This window comes from Cygnus olor, chromosome Z (genome assembly GCF_009769625.2).
Source record: "Cygnus olor isolate bCygOlo1 chromosome Z, bCygOlo1.pri.v2, whole genome shotgun sequence".
In the NCBI taxonomy this organism is placed as follows: domain Eukaryota; kingdom Metazoa; phylum Chordata; class Aves; order Anseriformes; family Anatidae; genus Cygnus; species Cygnus olor.
The window spans coordinates 17,511,113-17,538,879 of NC_049198.1; the positions used below are offsets into that span (position 1 = coordinate 17,511,113).

The 27,767-nt window shown below is 41.8% G+C and overlaps 1 protein-coding gene across 2 annotated transcripts in view; it reads left to right on the forward strand.

Moving 5' to 3' along the window:
- The window catches only part of ITGA2 (integrin subunit alpha 2), a 66,316-nt gene extending 51,620 nt beyond the window's left edge, over nt 1-14,696 (forward strand). For both annotated transcript variants that reach the window (XM_040542247.1, XM_040542246.1), the window contains 8 exons: nt 3-86; nt 2,950-3,052; nt 3,871-3,981; nt 4,491-4,595; nt 4,906-5,019; nt 7,231-7,320; nt 10,836-10,952; nt 11,709-14,696. In XM_040542247.1, the coding sequence (XP_040398181.1) occupies nt 3-86; nt 2,950-3,052; nt 3,871-3,981; nt 4,491-4,595; nt 4,906-5,019; nt 7,231-7,320; nt 10,836-10,952; nt 11,709-11,798 (814 nt within the window). In that variant the 3' untranslated portion in view covers nt 11,799-14,696. The remainder of the gene's footprint in view (nt 1-2; nt 87-2,949; nt 3,053-3,870; nt 3,982-4,490; nt 4,596-4,905; nt 5,020-7,230; nt 7,321-10,835; nt 10,953-11,708) is intronic.
- The last annotated feature ends 13,071 nt before the right edge of the window (nt 14,697-27,767 follow it).

Here is a 27,767-nt window from a genome sequence, read left to right on the forward strand (position 1 = left end):
AGTGAAAGTAATGAAGAGCAAGAACAGGACAACCAGATCAGCTTATCAATTCCTTTGCGGTATGATGCAGAAATTCACTTCACAAGGTATGTTGAATAATGGAAAAAGTCACTGTCGTTTCCTTCAAAGGCATTAGACTATACTAACAGTCCTGAAAGACCACTGATAATATACTGAAATTTTATTTTCATTTTGAAATTCATAAGAAATTTTTATATTGTCAACAATAGCAGAACTTCATGTTCTTCCAATAATCTTACATGTAAAAATTTATAGAATATGTAGTAAGAAATTAGGGATCCATGTTTACCGTTGTACAATTGTTACAGGTGATCAGATGCTCACATGGATGGAATATGTATAAAACTCTAACACTGCCCATGGTTTTGATAATAAAGTTAGTATATGCTATATCAGGATCAGCCTCTGGTTCTCAGATGTTACTGAAATTGGATCAAATCTGAAGTTAAACAGATCAAAACTGAACAAAATAACAACAAAAACAAGCAAACAAAACAAAATGCTCCAGTTCAAATTCATACCTCTCTCAGCAAAGAAAATTAAGGAGAGTGAGAGTTTCATGCCCTTGAAACTTCTCATCTTCAGCCTTTGGAATGTCCAGTGTTTTTGGATGTACTGAAATTAGTAATTCGTCTGTTATGGTTCTAGACAAGAATCATTCCAGTTACAGTTTATCCAAAATTACAAATGAAACAAAAATATACTGATTTGACTCTTAGTTTAAGATAGGCTACTTTACTTTCCATCAAAGAAAAAATGTGTTCATCTTTCCTAATTGCTGGATTTGTAGGATAAGATATTTGGTTATATCTGATGCACTTAAGTCACCAACTGTTGGTGGAAGAAAGGCCTTTACCTCCTAAAGCATTCCAAAATTAATAAATGCGAAATGGTAGAAAACAAAGAGCAATTGCTCAAACAATGACAGAAGTGTGAAAAAGAGGAAGCTGCCTAAAATGCACAGCAACAATGAATTTAGGAAATGAACATTTGAAGGCCACTGTAACCACAAGAACTTCTAGCTCAGGTCATTGCATGAATATGGACCACAGTACAGAAGCTGATTTTAATTTGCAGCAGCAGTTTAAAAATATAAGACCCAGGATTCACCACAGTTGGGTGCACCAATTATAGTCTTGCAGAATTTTTTGGATTTTTTTAGCTGCTTAAAAGCATGTATTTAGGTCAGTGATGCAAGTTCTTTCAACTCACTGGGAAAGTCACATGAGACATCAGCAGAAGAGTTTTTGTTATTCAAGTTAGCAGCAGCGCAGAGACTACAGAAGCATCTGAGTAGGTGCCTGTCACACCAACTTAAGTAGTAGTTTCTGAGGAATTTGAAGAAGTGCAAACTTGAATCAGCAAATTTAATTTAGCTGAGCACTAAGAACAGAAGCTCAGTGCTTCAGAAAAGACTAGGCAGAGAGCCTGTAGAAGAGTTACTCAAGATAAAATAGTGTTTCAAATTCAGGTGCATCTCCTGAAGTATGAGAAAATGCAATTTCATATGCAAGTCAGGGCATGAAGGAATCTCTAGAGTTAGAAAAAGATTTTAGTTATTTTTGGTGATGAGACAGCTTAAAGGAACTGAAGGAAGTACACATTAAGCCAACGCACAATTTTTAATGCTTCCCTTGGAGATAGCTCATTTATACACCCTCTAACACTTAGGAAGTATCTATCTGGAAATAGCGCCTTCCTGAGGCAGGTAATTTAGCAAATAACTAACTTTTTAAATTACAAGGGTAGAGAAAAAAAAGTGTCAACTCATTGAAGATAGGCTTTTGTAGTGAAAAACCTCCTGATCTGGGTTTTCAGAGGTGGGAATCAGTCTTATCAGTGACTTCTGCAAGGACAAGGAAGCCGATACCATGTAAACCAGAAAGGCCGGATATTTGAGCAATAAGGAAGCAGAAAATGTTTCATGTGGGTTTTCCTAGCAGATCTAGTCAGGAGGGTCTTTGAGGAAAGGGCCCTTGGGAGGAAGCATGAAGAAATGAGAAGGATCCCTGACACAGTATGGAAGAGCACAACTAATCAAAAAGCATCTCTTTGAGACTGCACACGTTTAGTTTGGGATTGTGTGCACAGATGTTACCCAGATTAACTGGGTAGAGCTGCATTGCCAAATAGAAGGGATCTGCACTTTGTGCTACATGAAGAGCTGATGCAGGGAGTCATGATAGCTCCTTGTTAACTCACTCCCTAGCTTTTCATGTTCAAAATACTTAACTAAGCCTCCTGTAGGATGAAGACCAGAAAGATTATGGGATAGTTCAGCAGTAGTAGTTGGTCACAAGGAGCACATGGATGCAATTAACTACACAGGGATGTTTTTGTTGTCTTTGAGCGCAGACTCACCTGGTTGAGCCCCTCAAGCATCCACAGGCCCTCACAATCTGTTTTTCCATCTCACTTGTAATTTCATGATATAGTGGGCTGCAACCACCTTCACATTACTTTAGAAATTTTGAATGATAAAAACAATAGTAATAAAGTGGATGAGAGCAGATTGAGGGCTGTGAGGTATGTGGCATGCATACAAACAGGGTGCTGTGTGTTTCCACACCCAGGCAGTGAGGAAACAAACCCACTTGTAGCACAGGGCATTAGGGCCAAAAGTTGTAATTTCTGCCTGGGAGAGGAGCTTTCAGTAGGGTTCTAGATGCACTGTGGCAAGGACAAGTTTGAACAGAACCTACATCTCATGCTGCCCTGCTGTCTTCATGTGCTCGGTTGGCTTCAGTACAGCACTTATTTTCTGAACTAAATTTTTAAAGTTCAAACAGCAGGACAAGCGACTGATTTTCCTGCGATTATAATTCTGACCTGATTCACAAACTTAGAACAAACCGAAGCACATCCAGTTGCATATGTTTTCAAAGTAGATGCCAAACTGAAATGTATTGTTTTACGGTTGTTAACTAGGCTTGCCAACATCAACTTCTATGAAGTATACTCTGGTCATAACATTCCTTCCACTGTGAATAATTTTGAAGATATTGGCCCCGCATTCAACTTCTCAGTTAAGGTTAGTAAATGTTTCTGGTTCTGTTTTGAGAAGCTGCCTTACCTCTGCCTGCAGCTGGGTCCCAAAACACAGTTGAAAAAAAATGCTTCTGATTTCACTATCTGATTTTGATGCTTTTGAATCAGTCAAATAGGGGAAGAAAATTGCAGATAGCAGGAGGGATAAATCCTTACAATGTTGATGAGGTCAAAAATGAAATTTGAACTTAACACTTAAGTAGAATGGTGGAGGGATTGGTCCTGCACTGTTTACGTATTTGGAAGAGGGTTAATGCTTAACTTCAGAACAGCTTACACTATTTGTTCACAGAGCTAATTTGTCTTCTGCTGACTTGATAAAGGAAAACAAGTCTTTGCAGGCTTGGACTTTGAAATTTGAAGTTTGGCAAGGGTTAAGCGCTCAAACAAGATGCAGGAACTAGCCAGATCACAGCATTTATTACACAGCTCAAAAAAAAAAAAAAAGATCTAAATATGCAACATGGAAGAAACTTTAATTATATTCCATTTATATTCTTGTAACTTCTTTTGTAAAAGCCTATTGGCTGTTGTAGAATATTTGCTTTTCAAAAAATATTTCATGCAGATAATAAGAGCTTTGCTAAGGAAACAGGCAGAGGCCTGAAGCTATAGAGTATGCTTTCCACTAGGGCATAATTTCATTATTTGCCTCAGTAAATGTGACAATACAAAAAACATTGATGCAAAAGGAATCCAGTTCTTCCATAATCGTATGTGATTTCTGATTCTCTTGTTATACCAAATATTTTTTGTGTATATAAGTATTGCTACCTAAATTGTGAGCTATTTATTTTGCAGGTAACAACAGGAGGAATTCCAGTGAAGATGGCAACTGTGAAAATCCTTCTTCCAGAGCTGACCAACAAAGACAACCCACTGATGTACCTAACTGCAGTTGACACAGATCAGGTGAAGGACTGCACTGTATAAGCTGATATGTTTGGGGGTTTTAACCAGCACCATTTACATCAGTTATTTCCTTCACAGTGTATCTGAGATTCAGATAATCCCTGCCCTTTCTGTATGCCCCTTCCTACAAAGGGACTGGGGAGGACCAGACATCAACTGTACACCAGTCTATTCCTTGGCAGATGCCAATTATCTGTACAGTCCACAGCTGACTTTTCATATGACCCTGGAATTAGGTGGTTCTCCAAGATCCTGGGAAGACAATAGTAAAAATGGATTTTTTAGATCAGGACAAAACTTTCAGTTCAGTCTAGGGGGGAAAATTTATAAGAGTAGTTTAATTCTGATTAAAATACATAGTCTGTTAGATTCCAAAATCATCCAGTATTACATAATTCACAACCTATAATTTCACAGCCACCATGTCATCAGAAGTATATATTGTTACGATGACTATACATTTTGGAGTATGATGTCAACCAGTTTAATTCCTGCTATCCCTTCCCTAGGCCAGAGGTGTTACTTGTCAAGCTCAGATAAATCCACTGCAAATAGAAAAAAGACCTTACTCTGCATCCTTCAAGAAAGAGAACTTCAGAGCTTTGAAAGAAATGGTGAGTACACGTCAGGTCTGCTGTACAGCAGGACAGGGGTTTAGAGGTGATCCTTGCTGCTGTACCTGTGGGGATGACTGTGGTGGCCATGGCATTTTTCACTCACAGGGCAGGAGTGCCTCCTATGGATACTCTCACATGTACTGCATCTACCTTAGAGAGAAGCAGCACTACATGTCCTTCACTGTGTGCAAGCACTCAATTGGCAGGCACAAAATAGTAAAATCTTAAACTCGATATCAAAGGACCTATTGTTAAATTGTACTTTTTAATGCATGCTGTTGTCTCTCCTTGCTGTTTTCCCTGGAAGAACTGTAAAAATGCAAAGTGCAGTACCATCACATGCAAACTGGAAGACCTCATGCTGAAAGGAGAGTATTTTGTGAATGTCTCCACCCGGATCTGGAATGGTACTTTTGCTGCTGTGAGTATCACCTGCATCTTCATGAAGGAACCAATACACAAGTATTTCCTCGTTCCTGGTATTTTTTAAAGTTCATTAAAGAGAACTTTCCAATCTAGAAAGATATTCTTTTATGTTATTGTGTTTTTCCAGATTGAAAAGTTGAATCAAAAAGTGAGGCAGCATAACAGAACTGCAAATTTCAGTCCATGACAAACTCTAAGAAAATGCAGTGACAATACAGATCTTCATAGCTATAAAAACATTTTCTGCATCTGTTAAATTCATTTAAGGTGAACTAGAGTTTCCACAAAATTCAACGTAGGACAGCAGAGCAGAGTATAGTCATAGCCTGGAAAATAATGTTGCTTTTAGCTTTTGAATGTCATGGGCTACATAGTGATCATTTTAAGTCACATCAAAATATGAAAAGCCTATTGGTGCTGCCAGTTATATTTGTTAGAGAAGGTGTGGATTTTTATTTTAAATTGACTTTTTGTTTTTATCAGAGTTGGCGTCAAGGAAACAGTCCTTGCTTAAAGAGCTACAGGATGCTTAAAAATATGCATCAATAAAACCTTGACTTTCCCATTTTAAATCATTATGTGTCCTCCAGAATATAAATCATCTCGAATTACCAGATTTCTGAAATGAGACTATATTGGCTTCTCAGCTAGGCAACCAACCAAACTGTCTTAGAGTCCTAGGCTTGCACAGAGCATCAGGAACATGACGCAGTCTCATTAGTCTGTCTGGCGAGTCTGGTGGCAAGCATTGACATAGAACAGCAGGATTGTTGTCAGCTTCATCATTCAGCGCTTAAAAGGAAAAGGTCAGGTTGATAATGTAATATCCTTATGGCAAGTGTGTGAAGAAAAGCATCTGCCTGTCTTTAAAGATGGTGTTTTTCAAATCAGCTGGGTCAAGAACATTTGTTAGTGCTGATAGATATGCAGAAGGTGGAGGCCTAAGTAAAAGGTTGCTACCCTCACAAGACAGTGCATGGAAACAATTTGTTTTCCACTGGGAGATGGGAAGGGAAGACTGAATGTTGTAGTTTTCCTCTCATCTTCCATTTTGTCGTTTTCTATTTGATTGTCAATGCAAATACCCTTGCAAGCACCCAATGATGCACATCATAGCCTTGTTATTTAGTGGCAATCAATCATTGCCTAAGGAGAAGGCAGCAGACTTGATGATACCTGCTAATCAAGTAAAGAAAGATGTGTTTAGGAATCAGAAAGGTGCTTTGAATCGTGCATAGGCAGGTTTCTCCATATCTAGGAACGCAGGACAGACCACTTGCACAGGTAGCCATGGTGCAGATATGCTGTAACCTGCAGTCAATTCAATGTCTTGTAGCTCATGCTCCCTATGTCAAGTCCACCATACCTGGCCCTGCCAGTGGCTGTAGGCTTTTTAGAACTAACTGCAGAGATATGGCTTCAGAGGCAAAAGGACAAAGCACTCACTGCTTCTAGAATGGCTGGCTAGTGCTTCCATAACCTGAATCTGCTCTCAGCGGTCCTGTGGGAATCAGGAATCGCCATGCCTAAGGCATGGGGATAAGAGCAACACTAAGATGGCAGAATAAGCACAGCCATGCTCCTCTGCCTCTGGATACGTTTGTAGAGGAAGTGGTATCTGGCATAAGGTCTCTTTTCAATTGGGAATTGGCCTAGATTTTTGTTGTCTTTGTTTAAGCTGAGGGCATGATGTCAGAGTTTGACCAGTGGAGAGGAACAGATCGTGGTAGGAAAAAATAAACGAGGAAAAACAGAGAAGCATTGGATAGAGGTGAGGGGGAAAAGAAGGGAAAGAACATCCAATTTCCATTTCTGTCAAAGGCCATAGAGATTTCTCCCTTTCTCACCATTATATTTTTCCCTATCTCTTCTCAGCTAGCTGAAGCAACAGATTTGAAATGACTATAAAAATGGATATATAATCAAATTCTTCTATTTCTTCTCTTTTTCTTCTTTGAACTATTTGTTAAAGATGAGAAGTTAATAAAAATAGCAAAATTAAGTCTGGATTACTGATACATAATTACTTCCATATGCACTTTATCTTGGGACAAATAAAAAGAAAGATAATTTTAATTTTCTTAATACTGTGAATTTCTTCCGGTTCTGAAGACTTCATTTCAAAACAAGGTAATTACTTACTCAACTAATGAGTTGTCCTGTAACAGAGCTTTACAGTTGTTTTTTTCTTAATCTTCTCTTTCAGTCAACTTTCCAGACATTGCAACTCTCTGCAGAGGCAGCAATCAATACACATAACGCTGATTTATTTATAATTGGAGAGAATACCCTAACTGTAAGTGAAGTATAAGTAGACTTTTTCAATTTCTCTTTTCTTGAATTAAACTGATAACATGTAATTTTCAGTGTCATTTAGCAGTACATAGCGAATTACAAGCTCTGATGACATTTGAGTATGTTGAACTAATGTATCCTTTTGGTTATATACAAACTCCCTTAAGTTACTGAAATGTTTTAATTTCAGCTGACTGCTATATAAACGAGACAGTTAAAATCTTCAGATTTTAAATAGATAATAGAACTATCAGCAAAATCCAGCTGAAAAGTTCTGAAACTCATTTAGTTTCCTGTGCATGAAAAGATCAAAATTTGGACTTCTTTCTCCAACAGAATTAATTGCTATAGATGTATGAGCTCTGGGAAACATTCTAGCAAATCTGATTTATAGTCTTCTGTTAAGTGTATTTAGTTTGATGTTTGTAGACAGATATTTTGCACAGATCTCCAGCAAATATGCTTAATCTCATTTGTGAAAGACTGAGGAGCATTTTTGCGTATGGAATGGCTGTAATATGGACAATATGGACACAGCTAATCTTAGGAAAAGTCACCAAACTACCACTTTGCTAGTTTAGAATCCTTTTCCCAAGGTTTCCCTCCACTAAATAAAAACATAAGCAGCACTTAAGAATACATTTTTGCTGGGCTGTTGTAATAATAATAATAAAATACCTTGTTCTCCTGACTTATCTAGAAAGTGACGCTCTTAAATTTGCAAGACTAAGTTTAGATTTATTTTTACAGGACTTACCAGCCTCTTTCATACATAAAAAATAATCAAGTCCTTTGAAGACCAAAATACAAATTAGTAAGAGAGTCAACTATCTGTGAGAGTATGTAGTATAGTCCATTCACAGGCAGTGGAAGAGTCAGTTAAGCGTGTACCAAGACAGTTACTGACCAGCCTATCTGAATATGGAAATAAGACCATATTTCAGTACTATTTTTTCATTGTTTTCTCACAGAGAATTTTATTTTATTTTATTTATTTATTTATTATGAGGAACCTCTGAACAGACCCTTTTCCATCCTGGGAAACCTACAAACCCTGAAGAAGGAAAGGAAATAGATGCGTAGGCCTGGAACTAATGCCATGTTTTTGTAGAAAAATTACATACCTGTATTTGAAGTGTGCTGAGTGTCTCTGTTTTGTGACGTGATACTGCTTCTGCTAGGATATGATACTCATTAACATACAATACAAATATTCCACTTATGGTACAGATTTTTTAGGTAGCTCACTGTGCATTTTTCCATGGTTGGACCATGATACTACCAAATTTACATTTCCAGCATTGCTCTTGGTTATTTCAGGAGCATCAGAATTCAACTATTTAACTTACTCTTACTTAAGTTAGTTGACAAATAATAGGTAGTTCTTCAGCCAGCCATTAAAACATCAGTTGGACTTGATCTGAGAGGTCTTTTCCAACCTAAATGATTCTATGATCTGCAACTGGGACTTCTACAGCTCTGAGGCAGTGGCTGAGCAGACCCTGAAAGTTATCCACAGGGTTCCTAAGAAACACAATGTGTTTTAGTGAAGTTTGCAGTCTTATCTTTACTTGAGAGCCTCTTGACCTGTTAAAACTCTTGGCAAATGTGCCAGCTGACGAAGGGCAGAGTACCATACACTCTCCCTAGGGCAGTTTCCTTTGCCACTTCAGAGATGGAGCAAGTACCCAGCAGTGGACACAGTGCTTGGAAGGACAGAGTGGTACCCACTTTTTCACCTTTCACACTTACTTGGAATGGGACAGTGCAGTAGCAATCCGAGTTTATTTCCTACTTACCTTGCTATTTTAGACAAGCAACTGAAGTGGTAGGATTAATCCATCTTAGTAACTACATTAGATATCCACACAAGAGTTAGTATTCCTATAAACCCTAATCAATAGAAAGAATAGGTATTTTTGAGATGCCGTTCATCTCAAAGGTGATGCTAAAAATAGGAAGATGAATTGTGCCCTAAAAAAAGGCCATCCTTCTCCACTGGAAGCCAAGGGCTAACTTGTAGGTAGATATAGTGTAAGATGAGGTGAATTCCAGCCACAGTGTCTTACTGACCACAGTTTGACTCTAAGGTAGACATTTGTTTTTAGGCATAGATTTACCATTCCAGAAGTGGCACTTCCCTGTTAATCTAATAGAGAAAGCATTACTAGGCAAGCTGCACATAGAAATTGCACTTTTTTTTTTTTTTAAATTTGGATGAGCTGGATTGCCATGTAGTCAAATAAATTAATGTGATACTAGGTGGGGAAGCTGCTTGATATTTGTGCGTTAAGAGCTTTCAGTTTTTTTCCAAGTTGGGAAAGACTGCCAGCTGGAGGACATAACATCATTACGGCTATTCTGTTAGAAAATACCTAAAGCCAGCCTGCCTCAGTGAAATGAATACATATAGCCACACCTAACACAACATTAGAGCCTTCCAGCAGAAATGACTTAAATCACTGAGATGTCAGTTCAGTGCAAGTTTCCCAGAAAGTTTAGGATTAAATTACACCAGGCAAATGCACTGAGCAAGCAACCCAGAGAAAGTAAACCAACATGACTTCTTCTTTTATCATGTTTCAGGAAAGAAAAAAAAATCTTCATGCTAAATGCATGTCATTCCAAGCTTAAATCCAAAGATTTGACAGTTCATAAATATTAGAGCAATATCTCCCCGAGCAACTCTGTTAGGTGTAACTACACAGTTGGTTATACTCAATGCAACTAGATACAGTATCACCTGAAAATGAATTTACAGACACTATGCTGTTCTGTGAGCTCTCTGGTATTGCTCAGGAAGCACAGGTATGCTAGAAGCACTCCTGTTTGACCCATACATCTTACTGCAAATCCATAAAGTTAACTCAGGAGAACACAGATTAACACAAGAAGACTAGCAAGCTGTTTTGTGGTTTCCAGGAAGGCAGGAAGAGCAGACAAAGGAGACTGAGGTGGTACTGCCAGGCAGGAGGGAAGAAATTTGAGCAGCCACAGTGACTGCATGGTGGTATCTGGCCTCTGATTAGTATTGCCTCCTACGGCTGCCCACCACAAATAATGGACTCTGAAAACAGTCAGCTGGAAGTAGCTCTTCTCTAGCTGATGCAGCAGAACTGTCTGTTCTGAGCAGATGGGGCAAGGCTATTCCCAGCCTGCATTTAAGCATCTGTGGTTTACCTAGTGGTAGGGTGTCCGTGCACTGTGGGGACAACTCCAAAAGAACCCTTGTTCCTGGTAAGGCAGAAAGCTGAAAGGAAGAGATTGCCTCTCTGCCTGTTGTGTATAGCCGAGAGTGGTGAGTGTCCCTAATGGTTAAATGGCACTGCCTTGTGCTACTGTGGTGAAAGCAGGTGTGTATGAACACTAGTGAAAGGTTTGCAATTGCCTGGCATGTTCCAGTGGTTTATCCTGGAATGCATGCAGCACAGCTATTCTTGATAAGGACTTGGTTTACAAATCCTACTTAATGTGCAGTTAACACTAACCCTTAATGCACAATCTCTCTGCTTTCAGATCCCAGTTATAATAATGAAACCAGATGAGAAAGCTGAGATACCCATTGGTGTTGTGATTGGCAGTATATTGGCTGGACTCCTCTTGCTGTTAATACTGGTTGCTGTTTTATGGAAAGTAAGTAGGTGTTTATATCCTTAAAAAGAAAAGCAGAAAGGGATAAATACATTTGGGCTCTTTTCTTTGGAATCTCGATTCATAAGTGCTGAACAAAACTGCACACCCAGTTTGGTAGTAAGAATAACATTGCATTGGCATTGCGCCCTTGATGGGAGCATTTAGAAATGCTTTTAAAATCAAAATTCTGAAGTGAGTCACCATAGAAATTAGCAACGTGAAATGACAAATGGGCTGCCAATGGTGCAAAATGAGGGCAGCAGCATTTTTGTCTTTTGACACTGCCTGTCTTCCTCCACAATTCACCAACTGGACTCTGAACTCTCATATTTTGAGTGGGCAAGGATGGGAAACAGGAGCAAGGAGAGGACATGTGCTGGACAGACAAAAACAGAGAAGGGCGAGGGCAAAAAGTGATTTACAAAGGTTATCTAGATAAGGGGGAGGGAAAGGTTTTTGTGTGTGCCAGAGCATTGGCTCTTGAAGCCCTGGCACACCAAGGCAGCCTAGAGATCCCTGTACCTTGGCAGGGAGACAACTGGCTACTCAGAACTGCTGTTTTGGCATTCGTTGTACCAGGCAGGAGTTTAAGGCCCAGCTCCTTTCACTTTACAGTTAGGAATCATTTACAAATCAAACACTGTATGTGTGCATGTGAATGCATCATGTACTTCTACCATTGTAATGTTTAGATTAACCAAGAAAAATAACTATTGATGACTGATTGTGACCGTGTTATTTTAATACTTCTCACAGCTTGGCTTCTTCAAGAGACAGTATGAAAAAATGACACAGGATACAGAAGATATCGATGAAATTACAGAACTCACAAAGGACAAAGACTGAAGATGAAGAGTTACCTGTATAAAGAGAGGAGATCTGAGCCACCAACAGAAGTTGTGATACACTCAGTTCTTCAGCTAGATTGCCTTAAAGCTTAATAACATTTAAACATTTTTAATTAAAGTGTCTTTTTTATAGATGAAAATATTTTACAGATTCTACTCTATTATGAGAGTAACTGCAGGACAGTTTGTTTTTTCAAAAAATGATTTATAGTGCCTTTTCTTGTATATTTTTGCTTTTCAAACAAACTTAGCCTTTAGAACTGGCAGGTCCGGAGTTTACAGTAACATATTGTGCCAGCAACACTTCTGATCCACTGCAGAGTGAAACAGAGCAATTTATTTCAGATTGTTGTGGAACAGCATCAGTTCGTAATTCAGTTGACAAATACCATATGTGTAAAGGACACTTTCTATTAAGTTGATGATGAATGTGTGGTGAATACCACTTCCAGACTGGGAGAAGAAAACTCATTTTTTCATTGACTAGCTCCATCCTTATTGTTTTAGAGAAATGATTTGCACCAGCAAACCTTTGTCTTAACTATTCTATGAAGTGGGAACTGTGTATGAGGATGTCTGTGTATGCTGTAGGACAAATGGACAGGCATACTGTTCCAAAATACCACCAAATTCCTTGCACTATGGTCACAAAATACTGAAGTATACTGTTGTTGTTTTTTTCTTAAATATTGCCAAATGATACATATAATTGCGTTCTGCATACTGTCTCTGAGAAGAAAATATGAATTTCATAACCACTTACACCGTGTTCTCTGCCATGTTATGACTTTTTTCAAATTTCAACTAGAGGAGCACTACCAATACTGTTACACTGGGCTTTACACGCACAGTCACTCTGACATCAGTTTGGCTTTTGACATAAATAGGGAAGAAACTCAAGATCTTGCCTTTATTTCTGTACTAGAAGATTTTGCAAGACCAAGAGCATAAAGTGAACTAAAGGGGATAATGACTGAGGAACTATGCATATGTTAGGACAGAAGACAGAGAAGACCTAAGCTCTATAAACTGTGTACTGCACTCTTTTTTTTAACATCTCAGTGCCCTCCAAGAGACCAAAGTTCAGTATGACCTTCTTACCTGTCATGTTTTATTTGGTCCCACGTTTTCGCGTCTTGAAGAAGCTAACTTATACTTTATACAGTAAAGTACTGTAGTGCTCTGGATGAGCTCTGAGCACACTTGGTTGACTTTGTGTAAGTTAACACACCTCAAATTTATCACATGCTGGCCAGTTTTAATGAAAGCTCGGTCTCACAAAGTCCTCTGCTGTAAGACTGGTTAACAGTCAGGGGATTTGGCCTTTTGTCTGCCTTTCACTCTTGTGGCTGGCAATTAATTAATTATACGTATGTCCAGTTGTGAGACAAGATGCGTGTTGTCTTTTTATGGATGCTGTCATGCAAGTAAAATTGTTTCTGACTCGAGGTGATTTACTTGAAGAGTAAAACATTTAAATGTGTCTAAGTGACTCAGAACCCAAAGTCACGTTTTCATTCTCCCAAACCTAGTTTGTCAGTATGATTAGGCACCTTTCGAATTATTTTCTGAGGAACTTTTCAAAAATTAGATGTGAGCATATTTGAAAGTTTCATTCAGTCTTTTTTAATCAGTCATGGGCCAACCAATCTCTGGCAAATAACGGCTTCATTTGCAGTGACAGTTGCATTGTGCTCAGTATAATTTTGTGTTTTGGGTTTATTTTGTATCTATGAAAGGTTACACATTTTGAGGTGTGTTTTTTTTTGTTTGTTTGTTTGTTTTGACATTCTGAAAAAATAATCTGGATTCTGATCTTAACTGTCAAATAAGATTGTTGCCATCAGCTGATTTTGTGAACAAAACAATTGTTTAACAAGTTTAAAAAAATGTAGCTATTATTGTATAGATCTAAAGAATAAGGTCCTGACCTATAGTTATGAACCCTGCAGGCAAATGCCCTAAAAATAAGGGTAAAAATTTGTCTGCCTCAATTCTTGTATAAACTTGTGAGAAAGAAAACAAAATCCCACACCTATATATGTAAGAAACTCCTACATAACCAAGGTCATTGCAGTCCAGGCCAAATTGGGAATTTCATAATGGAGCAGACTGTAGCATCCTTCATTTCTGTTACTGCCTGCACCACAAATGATGGAGGCAGTCACTAGACTTCCTTCTTCCACCTTAGGTGGCAAGTACAGGTGAGTAGCAGACACCCAGCTTCTTGGGTATTTAACAGTTTATCAGCTGGGCAGCAATGATTCAATTCACTAGTCTACACTGGGTTTTATTTTGTCCTAGACAACAGGATTCCCCCCCAGTCCTGGAAGTAAGACTTTTCCCAAAATAAAGGGAAGGCATAGCAATGCATAAGGTTTTGTATCCTAACAACTTCAAGTTACTAGTTTTATTTTTCTTTTATGATTAATACTTACATGGCTAGTTCACAGTTTTTGTAATGGGTGAGTTTACTGCACTTTTAAGTTGGCACAGCCACAAATAATGCTGGAAATATTATGTATATTTTGTACTGTTTTTTTTGTTGTTGTTAGTTTTACTTTTTTAAAACAGCATGTTACAGGTGAAATAATATTCTGAAATGCTGGGCTTCAGCAAACGCTTCTGTTTGTGCTTGCAGGAAGAGAAGTCAGGAATACCTTCAACAATTTCAGGTTATACCTGATTCTGGTCCTGAATCTAGCTGCTGACTTCTTGAAGTACTAGATTCAAGTCTAAACTCAAAGTTACGTTTAGATTTGTGATGAACAAGAGAGTTTATAAGCAAACTGACTTCTGAAAACTAGCATGTAAGCTCTGTGGGAGCAGGGACTGTATTTCTGTGGTGCCTACCTGAGGGCCTAACAGCGTTACTACAATAAAAACAAGAATACTGCTGAACACAGACTTATTTATTTTTAAACAGCACCGTAAAGAAAACAAATGCTACTGAAAAAGCACTGTATAAAATGGGGCCAAATATGTCATTGTTCCAGTAGCACACAGCAAAAACCCTAAGGGGCTGACTCTGCTACAAAGAAGCTGCATTTAAAATCTTTCAGGTTATAGTCATGAGTATTACACTACCAATAATCTAAATAGTACTACAAGTCAGCTCACATTAATGCAAAATAACTGCATTTGGATAGCTCTGATTGTAGCTACATCGGTGATAAACCTTACTAGGGCCAGACCTTCCTATACACATCCGGTTATCTTCACTGCAATCTAAAATTACATTGTTTTCTGCCAGTCCCATCTCTTGCACTCATATACTTTATGGCTACACACTAAAAATTCCATAGTATCAAATCAATGGCTAGCAAATGTGACATCCATCTACAAGGGCCAGAAGGAGAATCTGGGAAACTACAGGCCTGTCAGTCTGACCTTGGGGCCAGGGAAGCTCATGGAGCAGATTAACTTTCGTGCCGTTATGCAGCATATAGAAGACAACCAGGTGATCAGGCCCAGTCAGTATGGGTTTACCAAAGACAGGTCCTGCCTGACTGACCTGATCTACGACAAGGTGACGCACTCAGTGGACATGGGAAAGGCTGTGGATGTGGTCTATCTAGACTTCAGTAAGGCTTCTGACAACATTTCCCACAGCATTCTCCTCAAGAAACTGGCTGCTCAAGGCTTGGATGGGTGTATGCTTTATTGGATTAAAAACTGGCTGGGTGGCCAGGCCCAGAGAGTTGTGGTGAATGGAGTTAACTCCAGATGATGGCTGGTCACTAGTGGTGTGCCCCAGGGCTCAGTACTGGGGCCAGTTCTCTTCAACATCTTTATCAATGATCAAGGGGAGTGAGTACACCCACAGTAAGTTTGCAGATGACACCAAGTTAGGTGCCAGTGTTGAGATGCTTGAGAGTAGGAAGGCTCTGCAGAGGGATCTGGATAGGCCAGACCAAGGACTGGGGCTGAGGCCAACTGTATGAGGTTCAACAAGGCCAAGTGCCAGGTCCTGCACTTGGGGCACAACAACCCCATGCAACACTACAGGCTGGGAGATGAGTGGCTGGAAAGCTGCCTGGCAGAAAGGGACCTGGGGGTATTGGTCAATAGCCAACTGAATATGAGCCAGCAGTGTGCCCAGGTGGCCAAGGCCAACAGCATCAGGGCTTGGAACAGAAATAGCTTGGCCAGCAGGACTAGGGAAGTGATTGTCCCCCTATAGTTGGCTCTGGCGAGGCTGCACCTTGAATACTGTGTTCAGTTTTGGGCCTGAACTACAAGGACATTGAGGTGCTGGAGCGTGTCCAGTGAAGCGTAATGAAGCTGGTGAAGCGTCCAGAGAACAAGTCCCATGAGGAGCAGTTGAGGGAGCTGGGGTTGTTCAGCCTGGAGAAAATAAGGCTCAGGGGAGACCTCATTGTACTTCACAATTACCTTAAAGGAGGTTGTAGCAAGGTGGGGATAGGGTTCTTCTCACAGGCACGAAGTGATATGACAGGAAATGGCCTTAAGTTGCACCAGGGGAGGTTTAGGTTTGGTATTAGGAAAAATTTCTTTACTGAAAGGGATGTTGTCCTGGTTTCAGTTAGGACAGAGTTAATTTTCCTCCTAGTAGCTGGCAGGGTGCTATGTTTTGGATTAGAATGAGAAGAGCGCTGATAACATGCTGATGTTTTAATTGTTGTAGAGCAGTGCTTACACCAAGCCAAGGACTTTTCAGCCTCTCTCTGTCCTGCTAGTGAGCAGGCTAGGGATGCAGCAGAAGCTGGGAGGGGACAGACCCAGGACAGCTGACCCAAACTGGCCAAAGGGGTATTCCATACCATCTGACGTCATGCTGAACAATATATAGGGGTGGCTAGCCGGGGTGGAGGGGTGGCCGGCTGCTCGGGGATAGGCTGGGCATCGGTCAACGGGTGGTGAGCAATTGCATTGTGCATCACTTATTTCATACACATTATTACTATTAATACTATTATTATTATTATTATTGTTGTTATTCTTTTCCCTGTCTTAATAAACTGTCTTTATCTCAACTCACAGACTTCACTTTCCCGTTTCTCTCCCCCATCCCGGAGAGGGAGGGGGGAGGGTGAGCGAACGGCTGTGTGGTGTTTGACTGCCAGCCGGGCTAAACCACAACAGCCCATTTGGCGCCCAACGTGGGGCTCGAAGGGTTGAGATATCGACAGATTTGACCAGAGTGTGTTAAACTAAAATTGGTATAAGTATTCGACCTGCTTAATAGTTGCTAGTCACAATGTTGATTGCCTTAATCTCAAGTCTGCTGTGCCTGTTTCCCAAATTGAGTTTTATAGCAAGTTACTTTCTGTATGTGCTCCCTGTCGTGCTGTTTACCCTTTCCGGGCCCTGGTTTAAGATTGTTATGGTACTGTGTAGTGTAACGATGGCTTATGAAATGATGAAGTATCTGGTCATGACTCTAACCTGGTATTTGTACTCAGCACTGTCGTCGACTCTATACTTCGGAAACCATATCTCAGAAACTATTAGCAATTACACCTATTGCCTTTTTTCATCAGGGAGTCAGTCTCTGGAGGGGACAGGGGAAGATATTTTTTCCTACCTGTTCACTCTCCCATCCTCCTTCACCACCCTCTTATCCCCCGAGCTAGTTACGGTAGCTCTCCAAGATGTTGAATATCCTTGGGATACTCAGACCAGCATGTTCTTGTTGTTATGTCTCCTGAATGCGCTTCAGGTTTTGTTTAAGGTTAAACAACTACTTAGGAATCTCATCCGGAGATCTGTCTTGAGGCGGGATATTTGCGAGTGGCAGGGAGTGTGGGAGGATATGGGCAGGTTTCTAGGGCAGTGGGCACCTCCAGTGTTTTGGACATTCACCCCTGAACAACTGCAAAATCCTAAAAAACTGGTAGAATGCTTGAAAAAAAGGTGTCATGACTCTGGCAGTTCCAAAGTGACACAAATCACTGTGGCGTGCTGGGGTCTGGCTTGTGCCTATCGAGCTGCAATTGATGCTACTATCAACCTAGTGACAGACCCTGCGGCCGTTCCAGTCCCGGCTCCTGCAGCCACTCCAGCTCCAGCTCCCGCAGCCATCCCAGCTCCAGCTCCCGCAGCTGTTCCGGCTCCAGCTCCCGCAGCCGTTCCGGCTCCAGCTCCCGCAGCCGTTCCAGCTCCAGCTCCCGCAGCTGTCCCGGCTCCAGCTCCCGCAGCCGTTCCAGCTCCCGCAGCCGTTCCGGCTCCCGCAGCCGTTCCGGCTCCAGCTCCCGCAGCCGTTCCGGCTCCAGCTCCCGCAGCTGTCCCGGCTCCAGCTCCCGCAGCCGTTCCAGCTCCCGCAGCCGTCCCGGCTCCAGCTCCCGCAGCCATTCCGGCTCCAGCTCCCGCAGCCGTCCCGGCTCCAGCTCCCACAGCCATTCCCACTCCTGTGGCTGGGTCAGAGAAACGAACTGTAGCAGTGCAAGTTGCCCCTGCAGAGGGTACTCCAACCCCTGTGGCAGACCCTGTGGCTGGGTCAGAGAAACGAACTGTAGCAGTGCAAGTTGCCCCTGCAGAGGGTACTCTAACCCCTGTGGCAGACCCTGTGGCTGGGTCGGAGAAACGAACTGTAGCAGTGCAAGTTGACCCTGCAGAGGGTATTCCAATCCCTGTGGCAGACCCTGTGGCTGGGTCGGAGAGGCGAGCTGTAGCAGTGCAAGTTGCCCCTGTAGAAAAGGTGAAAAAGTGGTATAGAGACGCAGGTCGTTTAGAACGCAGAAAGTCTTCTGCTAAGTCTGGGTCTGGAGAAGACGAGGCTGGGCCATCAAGTGTGCAGGAGGATGAAGATGAGGATGAGGATGTCAGTAAGTCAACAGTAACTACCCGAACCCTATACCAGCGTGAGCTACGAGATGTGCGAAAAGATTTTGGTCGCTGTATAGGTGAACAGCTTGTCACCTGGCTGCTCCGGTGCTGGGACACTGGAGCCAATGGTGTGAAATTAGAGGGCAGGGAAGCCAAGCGGTTGGGATCCCTTGCTAGAGATGCAAGCATTGACAAAGCAATTGGAGATGGAGCACGATCTCACAGCCTCTGGAGGCGTCTCCTGTTAGCTGTGAAGGGAAGGTATCCCTACAAGGAAGAACTTGTATGTCTACCAGTCAAGTGGACCACCATGGAGAAGGGAATTCAGTACCTGAGGGAATTAGCCGTACGGGAAGTAATTTATAAGGACTTAAACGATGCACAAACATCCACAGATCCAGATGAAGTCCAGTGTACTCGACCCATATGGCGGAAGTTTGTACGGAATGCACCATCAACATGGGCCAGCACATTGGCAATAATAACCTGGAAAAACGGTGAAGATCCCACAGTGGGTGACATGGCTAAACAACTCCGGGAGTACGAAGGAAATCTCTCCTCTTCCCTACAGGCCTGCGTCTCGGCTGTGGAGAAACTCTCTGAAGAGTTCCACCAACTTAAAGAGAATTTATCTTCCCCCCCACCTGAACAAACCAGTGGCCACCAACTAAAAGAGAATACTTTGGAGAAACTCTTTGAAGAGGTCCAGCAACTTAAAGAGAGTGTATTTTCTTCCCCACCTGTACAAACCAGCGTCTCAGCTATTAGGGGTAAACGTGCATCCATGCAAAGAAGACAATATGGTGGGTACACACCCCGCACCACCCTGTGGTTTTACCTACGTGACCATGGAGAGGACATGAGAAAATGGGATGGAAAATCTACTGAGACCCTAGAGGCACGGGTACGTGAGTTGCAAAAGAAAACAATCGGGAGAAAGGGGTTCTCTGAAAAGTTTGCTGCTCCAACTTCTAGCAGGCAGTCTTTTAAACACAGAAATGAAGATTCTGACCAGGACTAGAGGGGCCCTGCCTCCAGCCAGGGGGAGGAAAGGGACAACCGAGTTTATTGGACTGTGTGGATTCGATGGCCTGGCACGTCTGACGCACAGAAGTATAAGGCTTTAGTAGACACCGGTGCACAATGTACTCTAATGCCATCCAGCTGTAAAGGGCCAGAGCCCATCTGTATTTATGGCGTGACAGGGGGATCCCAGCAGTTAACTGTATTGGAAGCTGAAGTGAGTCTAACCGGAAATGAGTGGCAAAAGCACCGTATTGTGACTGGCCCGGATGCTCCGTGCATCCTTGGCATAGACTATCTTAGAAGAGGATATTTCAAGGACCCAAAAGGGTTCCGCTGGGCTTTTGGCATAGCTGCCTTAGAGACAGAGGACATTAAACAGTTGTCTACCTTGCCCGGTCTCTCAGAGGACCCTTCTGTTGTGGGGTTGCTGAGGGTTGAAGAACAGCAAGTGCCAATCGCTACCACAACTGTGCACTGGCGGCAATATCGCACCAACCGAGACTCCCTGATTCCCATCCACGAGCTAATTCGTCAACTGGAGAGCCAAGGAGTGATCAGCAAGACCCATTCACCTTTTAATAGTCCCATATGGCCAGTGCGAAAGTCTAATGGTGAGTGGAGACTAACAGTGGACTATCGTGGCCTGAACGAAGTCACGCCACCACTGAGTGCTGCAGTGCCGGACATGCTAGAACTCCAGTACGAACTGGAATCAAAGGCAGCCAAGTGGTATGCCACAATTGATATTGCTAATGCATTTTTCTCCATCCCTCTAGCAGCAGAGTGCAGGCCACAGTTTGCTTTCACTTGGAGGGGAGTCCAATATACTTGGAATCGGCTGCCCCAGGGGTGGAAACATAGCCCTACCATTTGCCATGGTCTGATCCAGTCTGCGCTGGAGCAGGGGGAGGCTCCTGAACACCTGCAGTACATCGATGACATCATTGTGTGGGGTGACACTGCAGAGGAAGTTTTCGAGAAAGGGAAGAAAATAGTCCAAATCCTTCTGAAGGCTGGTTTTGCCATAAAACAAAATAAAGTTAAAGGACCTGCACGAGAGATCCAGTTTTTAGGAATAAAATGGCAAGATGGACGTCGTCAAATCCCAATGGATGTGATCAACAAAATAACAGCTATGTCTCCACCAACTAGCAAGAAGGAAACACAAACTTTCCTAGGTGTCGTGGGGTTTTGGAGAATGCATATTCCAAATTACAGTCTGATTGTAAACCCGCTCTACCAAGTAACTCGTAAGAAGAATGCTTTTGAATGGGGCCCTGAGCAACGACAAGCCTTTGAACAAATTAAACAGGAAATAGTTCATGCAGTAGCCCTTGGGCCAGTCCGAACAGGACCAGATGTAAAGAATGTGCTCTACACCGCAGCCGGGGAGAATGGCCCCACCTGGAGCCTCTGGCAGAAAGAACCTGGGGAAACTCGAGGTCGACCCCTGGGGTTTTGGAGTCGGGGATACAGAGGATCTGAGGCCCGCTATACTCCAACCGAAAAGGAGATATTGGCAGCATATGAAGGAGTTCGATCTGCTTCGGAAGTGGTCGGTACTGAAGCGCAGCTCCTCCTGGCACCCCGACTGCCGGTACTGGGTTGGATGTTCAGAGGAAGGGTCCCCTCTACACATCATGCAACTGATGCTACATGGAGCAAGTGGGTTGCACTGATTACTCAGCGGGCTCGAATAGGAAACCCCAGTCGCCCAGGAATCCTGGAAGTGATTATGGACTGGCCAGAAGGCAAGTACTTTGGGATATCATCAGAGGAGGAGGTGGTCCGTGCTGAAGAAGCCCCACTGTACAACAAGCTACCAGAAAATGAGAAGAAATATGCCCTGTTCACTGATGGGTCCTGTCGTATTGTGGGAAAGCATCGGAGATGGAAAGCTGCTGTATGGAGTCCTACACGACGAGTTGCAGAAGCTGCTGAGGGAGAAGGTGAATCGAGTCAGTTTGCAGAAGTGAAAGCCGTTCAGCTGGCCTTAGATATTGCTGAACGAGAAAAGTGGCCAGTTCTCTATCTCTATACTGATTCATGGATGGTAGCAAATGCCCTGTGGGGATGGCTACAACAATGGAAGCAGAACAACTGGGAACGCCGGGGCAAACCCATCTGGGCTGCTGCATTGTGGCAAGATATTGCTGCCCGGGTAGAGAACCTGGTTGTAAAGGTACGCCATGTAGATGCTCATGTGCCCAAGAATCGGGCTACTGAAGAACATCAAAACAACCAGCAGGTGGATCAGGCTGCTAAGATTGAAGTGGCTCAGGTGGACCTGGACTGGCAACATAAAGGTGAATCATTTATAGCCCGATGGGCCCATGACACCTCAGGCCATCAAGGTAGAGATGCAACATACAGATGGGCTCGTGACCGAGGGGTGGACCTGACCATGGACACTATAGCACAGGTTATTCATGATTGTGAAACATGTGCTGCAATTAAACAAGCCAAACGGTCAAAGCCTCTCTGGTATGGAGGACGATGGCTGAAATACAAATATGGAGAGGCCTGGCAGATTGATTACATCACACTCCCCCAAACCCGCAACGGCAAGCGCCACGTACTTACAATGGTGGAAGCAACCACCGGATGGCTGGAAACATATCCTGTGCCCCATGCCACCGCCCGGAACACTATCCTGGGCCTTGAAAAGCAAGTCCTATGGCGACATGGCACCCCAGAAAGAATTGAGTCAGACAATGGGACTCATTTCCGAAACAACCTTATAGACACTTGGGCCAAAGAACATGGTATTGAGTGGGTGTATCACATCCCTTATCATGCACCAGCCTCCGGGAAAGTTGAACGATACAATGGACTGTTAAAGACTACACTGAAAGCAATGGGTGCTGGGACATTCAAAAATTGGGAAACACATCTGGCAAAGGCCACCTGGTTAGTCAATACTAGAGGATCTGCCAACCGAGCTGGACCTGCCCAATCAAACCTGTTACGCACTGTAGAAGGGGATAAAGTTCCTGTAGTGCATGTAAGAAACATGCTGGGTAAGACAGTCTGGGCTACTCCCGCCTCAGGAAAAGGCAAGCCCATTCGTGGGATGGCTTTTGCTCGGGGACCTGGATGCACTTGGTGGGTAATGCAAGAGAATGGGGAGGTCCGGTGTGTACCTCAAGGGGACCTAATACTGGGTGAGAATAGCCCATGAGTTGAATTATAATATGTTAATTATCATATAACACTGTATGTCATCGCTACCATGGTTGCTATATATCATAGATGAAAATGGTGATTAATTAGAAGGTATTGGAAAGAGTGTAACCTGAGCATGACATAAATGGTATGGAATAAGGGGTGGATATCTGTCCTGGTTTCAGTTAGGACAGAGTTAATTTTCCTCCTAGTAGCTGGCAGGGTGCTATGTTTTGGATTAGAATGAGAAGAGCGCTGATAACATGCTGATGTTTTAATTGTTGTAGAGCAGTGCTTACACCAAGCCAAGGACTTTTCAGCCTCTCTCTGTCCTGCTAGCGAGCAGGCTAGGGATGCAGCAGAAGCTGGGAGGGGACAGACCCAGGACAGCTGACCCAAACTGGCCAAAGGGGTATTCCATACCATCTGACGTCATGCTGAACAATATATAGGGGTGGCTAGCCGGGGTGGAGGGGTGGCCGGCTGCTCGGGGATAGGCTGGGCATCGGTCAACGGGTGGTGAGCAATTGCATTGTGCATCACTTATTTCATACACATTATTACTATTAATACTATTATTATTATTATTATTGTTGTTATTCTTTTCCCTGTCTTAATAAACTGTCTTTATCTCAACTCACAGACTTCACTTTCCCGTTCCTCTCCCCCATCCCGGAGAGGGAGGGGGGAGGGTGAGCGAACGGCTGTGTGGTGTTTGACTGCCAGCCGGGCTAAACCACAACAGATGTGCAGCATTGGAACAGACTGCCCAGGGAAGCGGTTGAGTCACCATCCCTGGAGTCTTCAAGAAACATGTAGATGTAGAACCTAGAAGCATAGTTTAATGGTGGACCTGTCAGCACTAGGTTAAAAGTTGGACTAGATGATCTTAGAGGTCTTTCCCAACCTGAATGATTCTATGATCAAATGTCCCTAATCTTAAGGCACAAAATTCCATCTTTCACAAAGTCTTAGCGTTTTGCACAACTGAAAACCAGATTCCTTATATACTGACTTGTGTGTATTACTTCTTATATGCAAAACTGGGGCACAACAAAAGCTTGTGTATTAAAGAAACGGTACAAAAATGCATCTTGAAACCTATAGTTAAATACCTCAACTTTATTACCTTTTAAAGGTAATAAAGCGTACATAATTCATATAGCCTCAGAAAAGCTGAATCCTACCTTTTAAGCCAACCTTTCTGCTCTCATTTACAATTAATTTTTCACAGGCAGTCTTTGGTGTGCCAACAGTTTTAGAAATATATTTACCTCTTTCCCTCAAAGCAGTGGAAATGTAACTTTTAAAACAGAACTGCTAACAAAATATATCAGGATACTAACTTTTGTAACACTTTGTAAGATCAAACTGTGTGGTTGGTTGGTTTTGTCTATTTATTTATTATTATTTATTTTAAGAAAAAGAGTCACAAGGTATTCCAAGAAACAATAATTTATTGTCATTCACTTATTCTTAACTCATTCTCCAAACACCTGCACAGGACAACATTTAATGGAAGAGCCCAAAATTGAGTTTTCAAAGCTTGGTGCAGAATAATCATTAGTTTTAGTAGTTTTCCTCTTTCCTGTGGTTTTGATGGAACAAAGGAGTGTGATATATAGTCTATAAAACTACAAATTCCTTGAACAGCTACAGGAAAAGTGAGCTGAAAGAAAAGACAGGATTTTAGTTTAATGTTTAATAACTTAAAAGCCTCACTACTGAGTCCAACAATTGCAGTTTCATGGGTTACAGCAGAAGTGAGTACCTGTATTTTGCAGTAGATGGAGCCCAGTGCAGCATGGCTGTGCTTCCCAATGGCTGCCCACCCTCACAGCTGTCCCTCTGCTGCCATCTCCTGGGTAGGTGTTTCTTCTATCAGCTATGTTTTCATATTACATTTCCATAATATTTATCAATCTAAACTTCTCTTGAGAACAGGACAAAATGAAATTTCCTTTTGAGGCAGGAAACTTTAAAATTATTCAATGCTGATATACAGACATCCTGCCAGACAAAGGGAACAGAGTATTTGTATGCTGCCAGCCAAGAACAAGACGTTTCAGGACAAATTTGCGCTCTGAAGACGCCTGCTTTGCACCCAGCACACACCTTGTCTTGCAGATCACTACACAAGTTACAGATTTACTCTCTGGTCTACAGTGTCTGCTACCAGGAACATCTGTCTCCACGTGGAGCCAGCATCTCTATAGCATGCTGTGACACAGCTGGAAGAGCTGCAGTAGGGTGGGATTTCCTTCCATTATAGCCAAGGCAGAGAAACAGCTGGACTCATCCCAGAAAGCTAGGACTGCATTTTATATCGATCTGCAGCTGCCTGTCATTCAGCTTACAGACCTCATCAGAACACATGGTAGTTTCCATCCATCAGCCTAGTTCTGTGAAAACAGGACATGTGCAGCCACATCTTTCCCTGACATGCAGTCAGAAGCAGCTGGGGTTCATCCCCCGGCATGGAAATTTGGAAGCACTTTCTGGGTCGCTCCAGACATAGCCTGAGGCAGTTATCTTAGAGGAGAGTAATCTGTCTTCTTCAGATAATATCTTCCTAGCAGAGAGGTAAGCCCTTCAGATGGACCCTGAACAAGGAGCTCAGAGTGTGTACTTAAATTTCAGTGAGATACATTTTACCTCTAATTATGCACATCATCCCTCCATTTCGCTTTTAGATGCCAGCTGAGGAACCCAAAGTTACACAATACTGATGCATCATTGTTCCAGAACAAAGCAGTACTTGCCTCATGCACAGCTAGGGACACAAAATGACATTTCATTGTTTTGACCATGGCAGTGTACACACATTGTAACACTCAGTTGTGACTCAGTACAACATCTCTTCCATTCATTGTTCCTGGTCACTGCAGGGAAGTACAGCATTATTCTTTCTCTTCTTTTCTGCACCCTCCTCCCCAGCTGCCTTGCTGATGGGGAAGGTGCACTTAAGGTCACTCTGGATAAATCTTCCAAGTGAATACAGCACTAGAGAAGTACCAGTGCAAGACGGTGATTACGTAAGAATTGCCCCCACCATAGGGCTCCAAGTACGATTTAACTCCTAAATACCAATTCTCCTGCATCAAAGCATAGCTATAGTAAGCAAGCACTGCTCAGGTTTTACTTCATTCATAAACCACAAGGCAAGTTAGCCATTTGTATGAAATTAATAAACTAATTAGTTGCAAACACTAAACAAATTAACGTGAAAGAAATGAATACCAAAAATAGGAAACTATTCGTGTATTAGTTTTTGTTTTCTTTCTTTTTTTCTTTAAGAACTGAAAGAATTGCTAGTCTGAGGAAGTGATGTGTAGTCAGGATTCTGTAAAATTCTCAGCAAAATGACACTCAAAAAACAGAGGCCTTCTCTTCAATATCCAAAGCAAAGAAAAAGCAACCTTGAACTTGCTCAGCTCTGCCTAGATAATAGGGCCCACATGGTTTGGAAGCTGCGTATGTGCATGCACGCAAGAAGCAGCTGCTGGCCTGCAGAGGAAGAACTCACTCACTTCCATTGTGGGAAAACGCAGCAGTAAGCTAACAGGCAGTTTAACCATGCCTCTACCTGAAGTTGTGCATTTCACTGGATTTTACTTAACCTAGATACAGTAACCATCACAAAGTATTAAAACTGATTGAGATCACGGGAGAAAATATGATCATTGCCTATTTTTCTTGTTTTATTTTGTGCTGCTAGCAGCCTTTTGAAGACTTTTACTGCAGACACAATGAAAAAGATTTATACAGCTGACGCTTAAAAGTGTGTCATGATATATAAGCTTTAGCAAATCATTTTACTTCTCTTTACCCCACTCCCCTTCCCTTATATCTATCTTATCTACATCAATAATGATGACAAGGTAAAACTGCCTCTTAGTGTTGATAAAAATGCCATACACGATGACACCTTGAACTCTTAGCATCTAAACTCTATCTTGGTTCAGAATAGTAAGAAAAAGAAAATAATCTTACTCCTATGAGCAGCCCATTATTTAGAGAGGAAGCACAGGCATACTATAATTCTTACTATGTCAGTCTTTTTTTTTTTCTTTAAGTAGGTTTCAAAACAGTAATGAAAGTAAAACTATTAAAATCATAAATGTGAATTTAAGCTATGCATATATAAACTGCAAAAAAATCAAAAGATTTCAGTTTTCTTTGAACAACTAATCCATTTTGATGACTTTGAATCCTAGCCTGTCTAAGGTTAAACTACTAAAATTAATTAAACCTATTCTTATGTCCTTTTTTTCTGCATCACCACAAAATTACACAGCCAAAAAACCTCCTTCAAAATTAATCACGTCTAGACATCATTAAGTAATTACAGGTTTACATGTTATAGCTAATACAAGTTTGTTGCTGGTAGAGTATTAAAATTAACTTTGAATCAAGGTCTATACATATTTTTTTAATGTAATGGACTTTTATCAGCTGCATGTTTCTGTGAGACACAGCTACTGGAAAGTAACCGCTACTAAAAAGTTAATAACTCTGGGGTATAGTTTATATTTTCTTCCCTGTCTGTACCAACATTTTTAATCTACTTCAAGTAGCTTTCATGTTACAAGAACGTCAAAATAGCATAAAGCTTGCAAACTGACTCTGCAATCACATAAAATTAAACTGTGTTTTTTTAAGATAAAAAATAACCCAATTGTCCTGTTGTGACCTCTCATGCAGACAATGAACAAAGACTAAAAACACAAAGGCATTAAAGGAGTATATATCACAGAGGACTAAATGACTTGCAACCAAGAATTTTAGGGAAAAGAGTTTTAAAAATGAACTTCATGCTAAAAAGCACAAAGAGATGATTTCAAAGGAGAGACAAGAACATTTAAAAATCCTGATTATTACTCATTTTATACAGTCTTAATTAAACTATTCAGATTGCAATGTCTATTACAACTGTTTAAAATCATATAGATTCAATAATAAGAACAACTCAAAGCTACACCAGTAT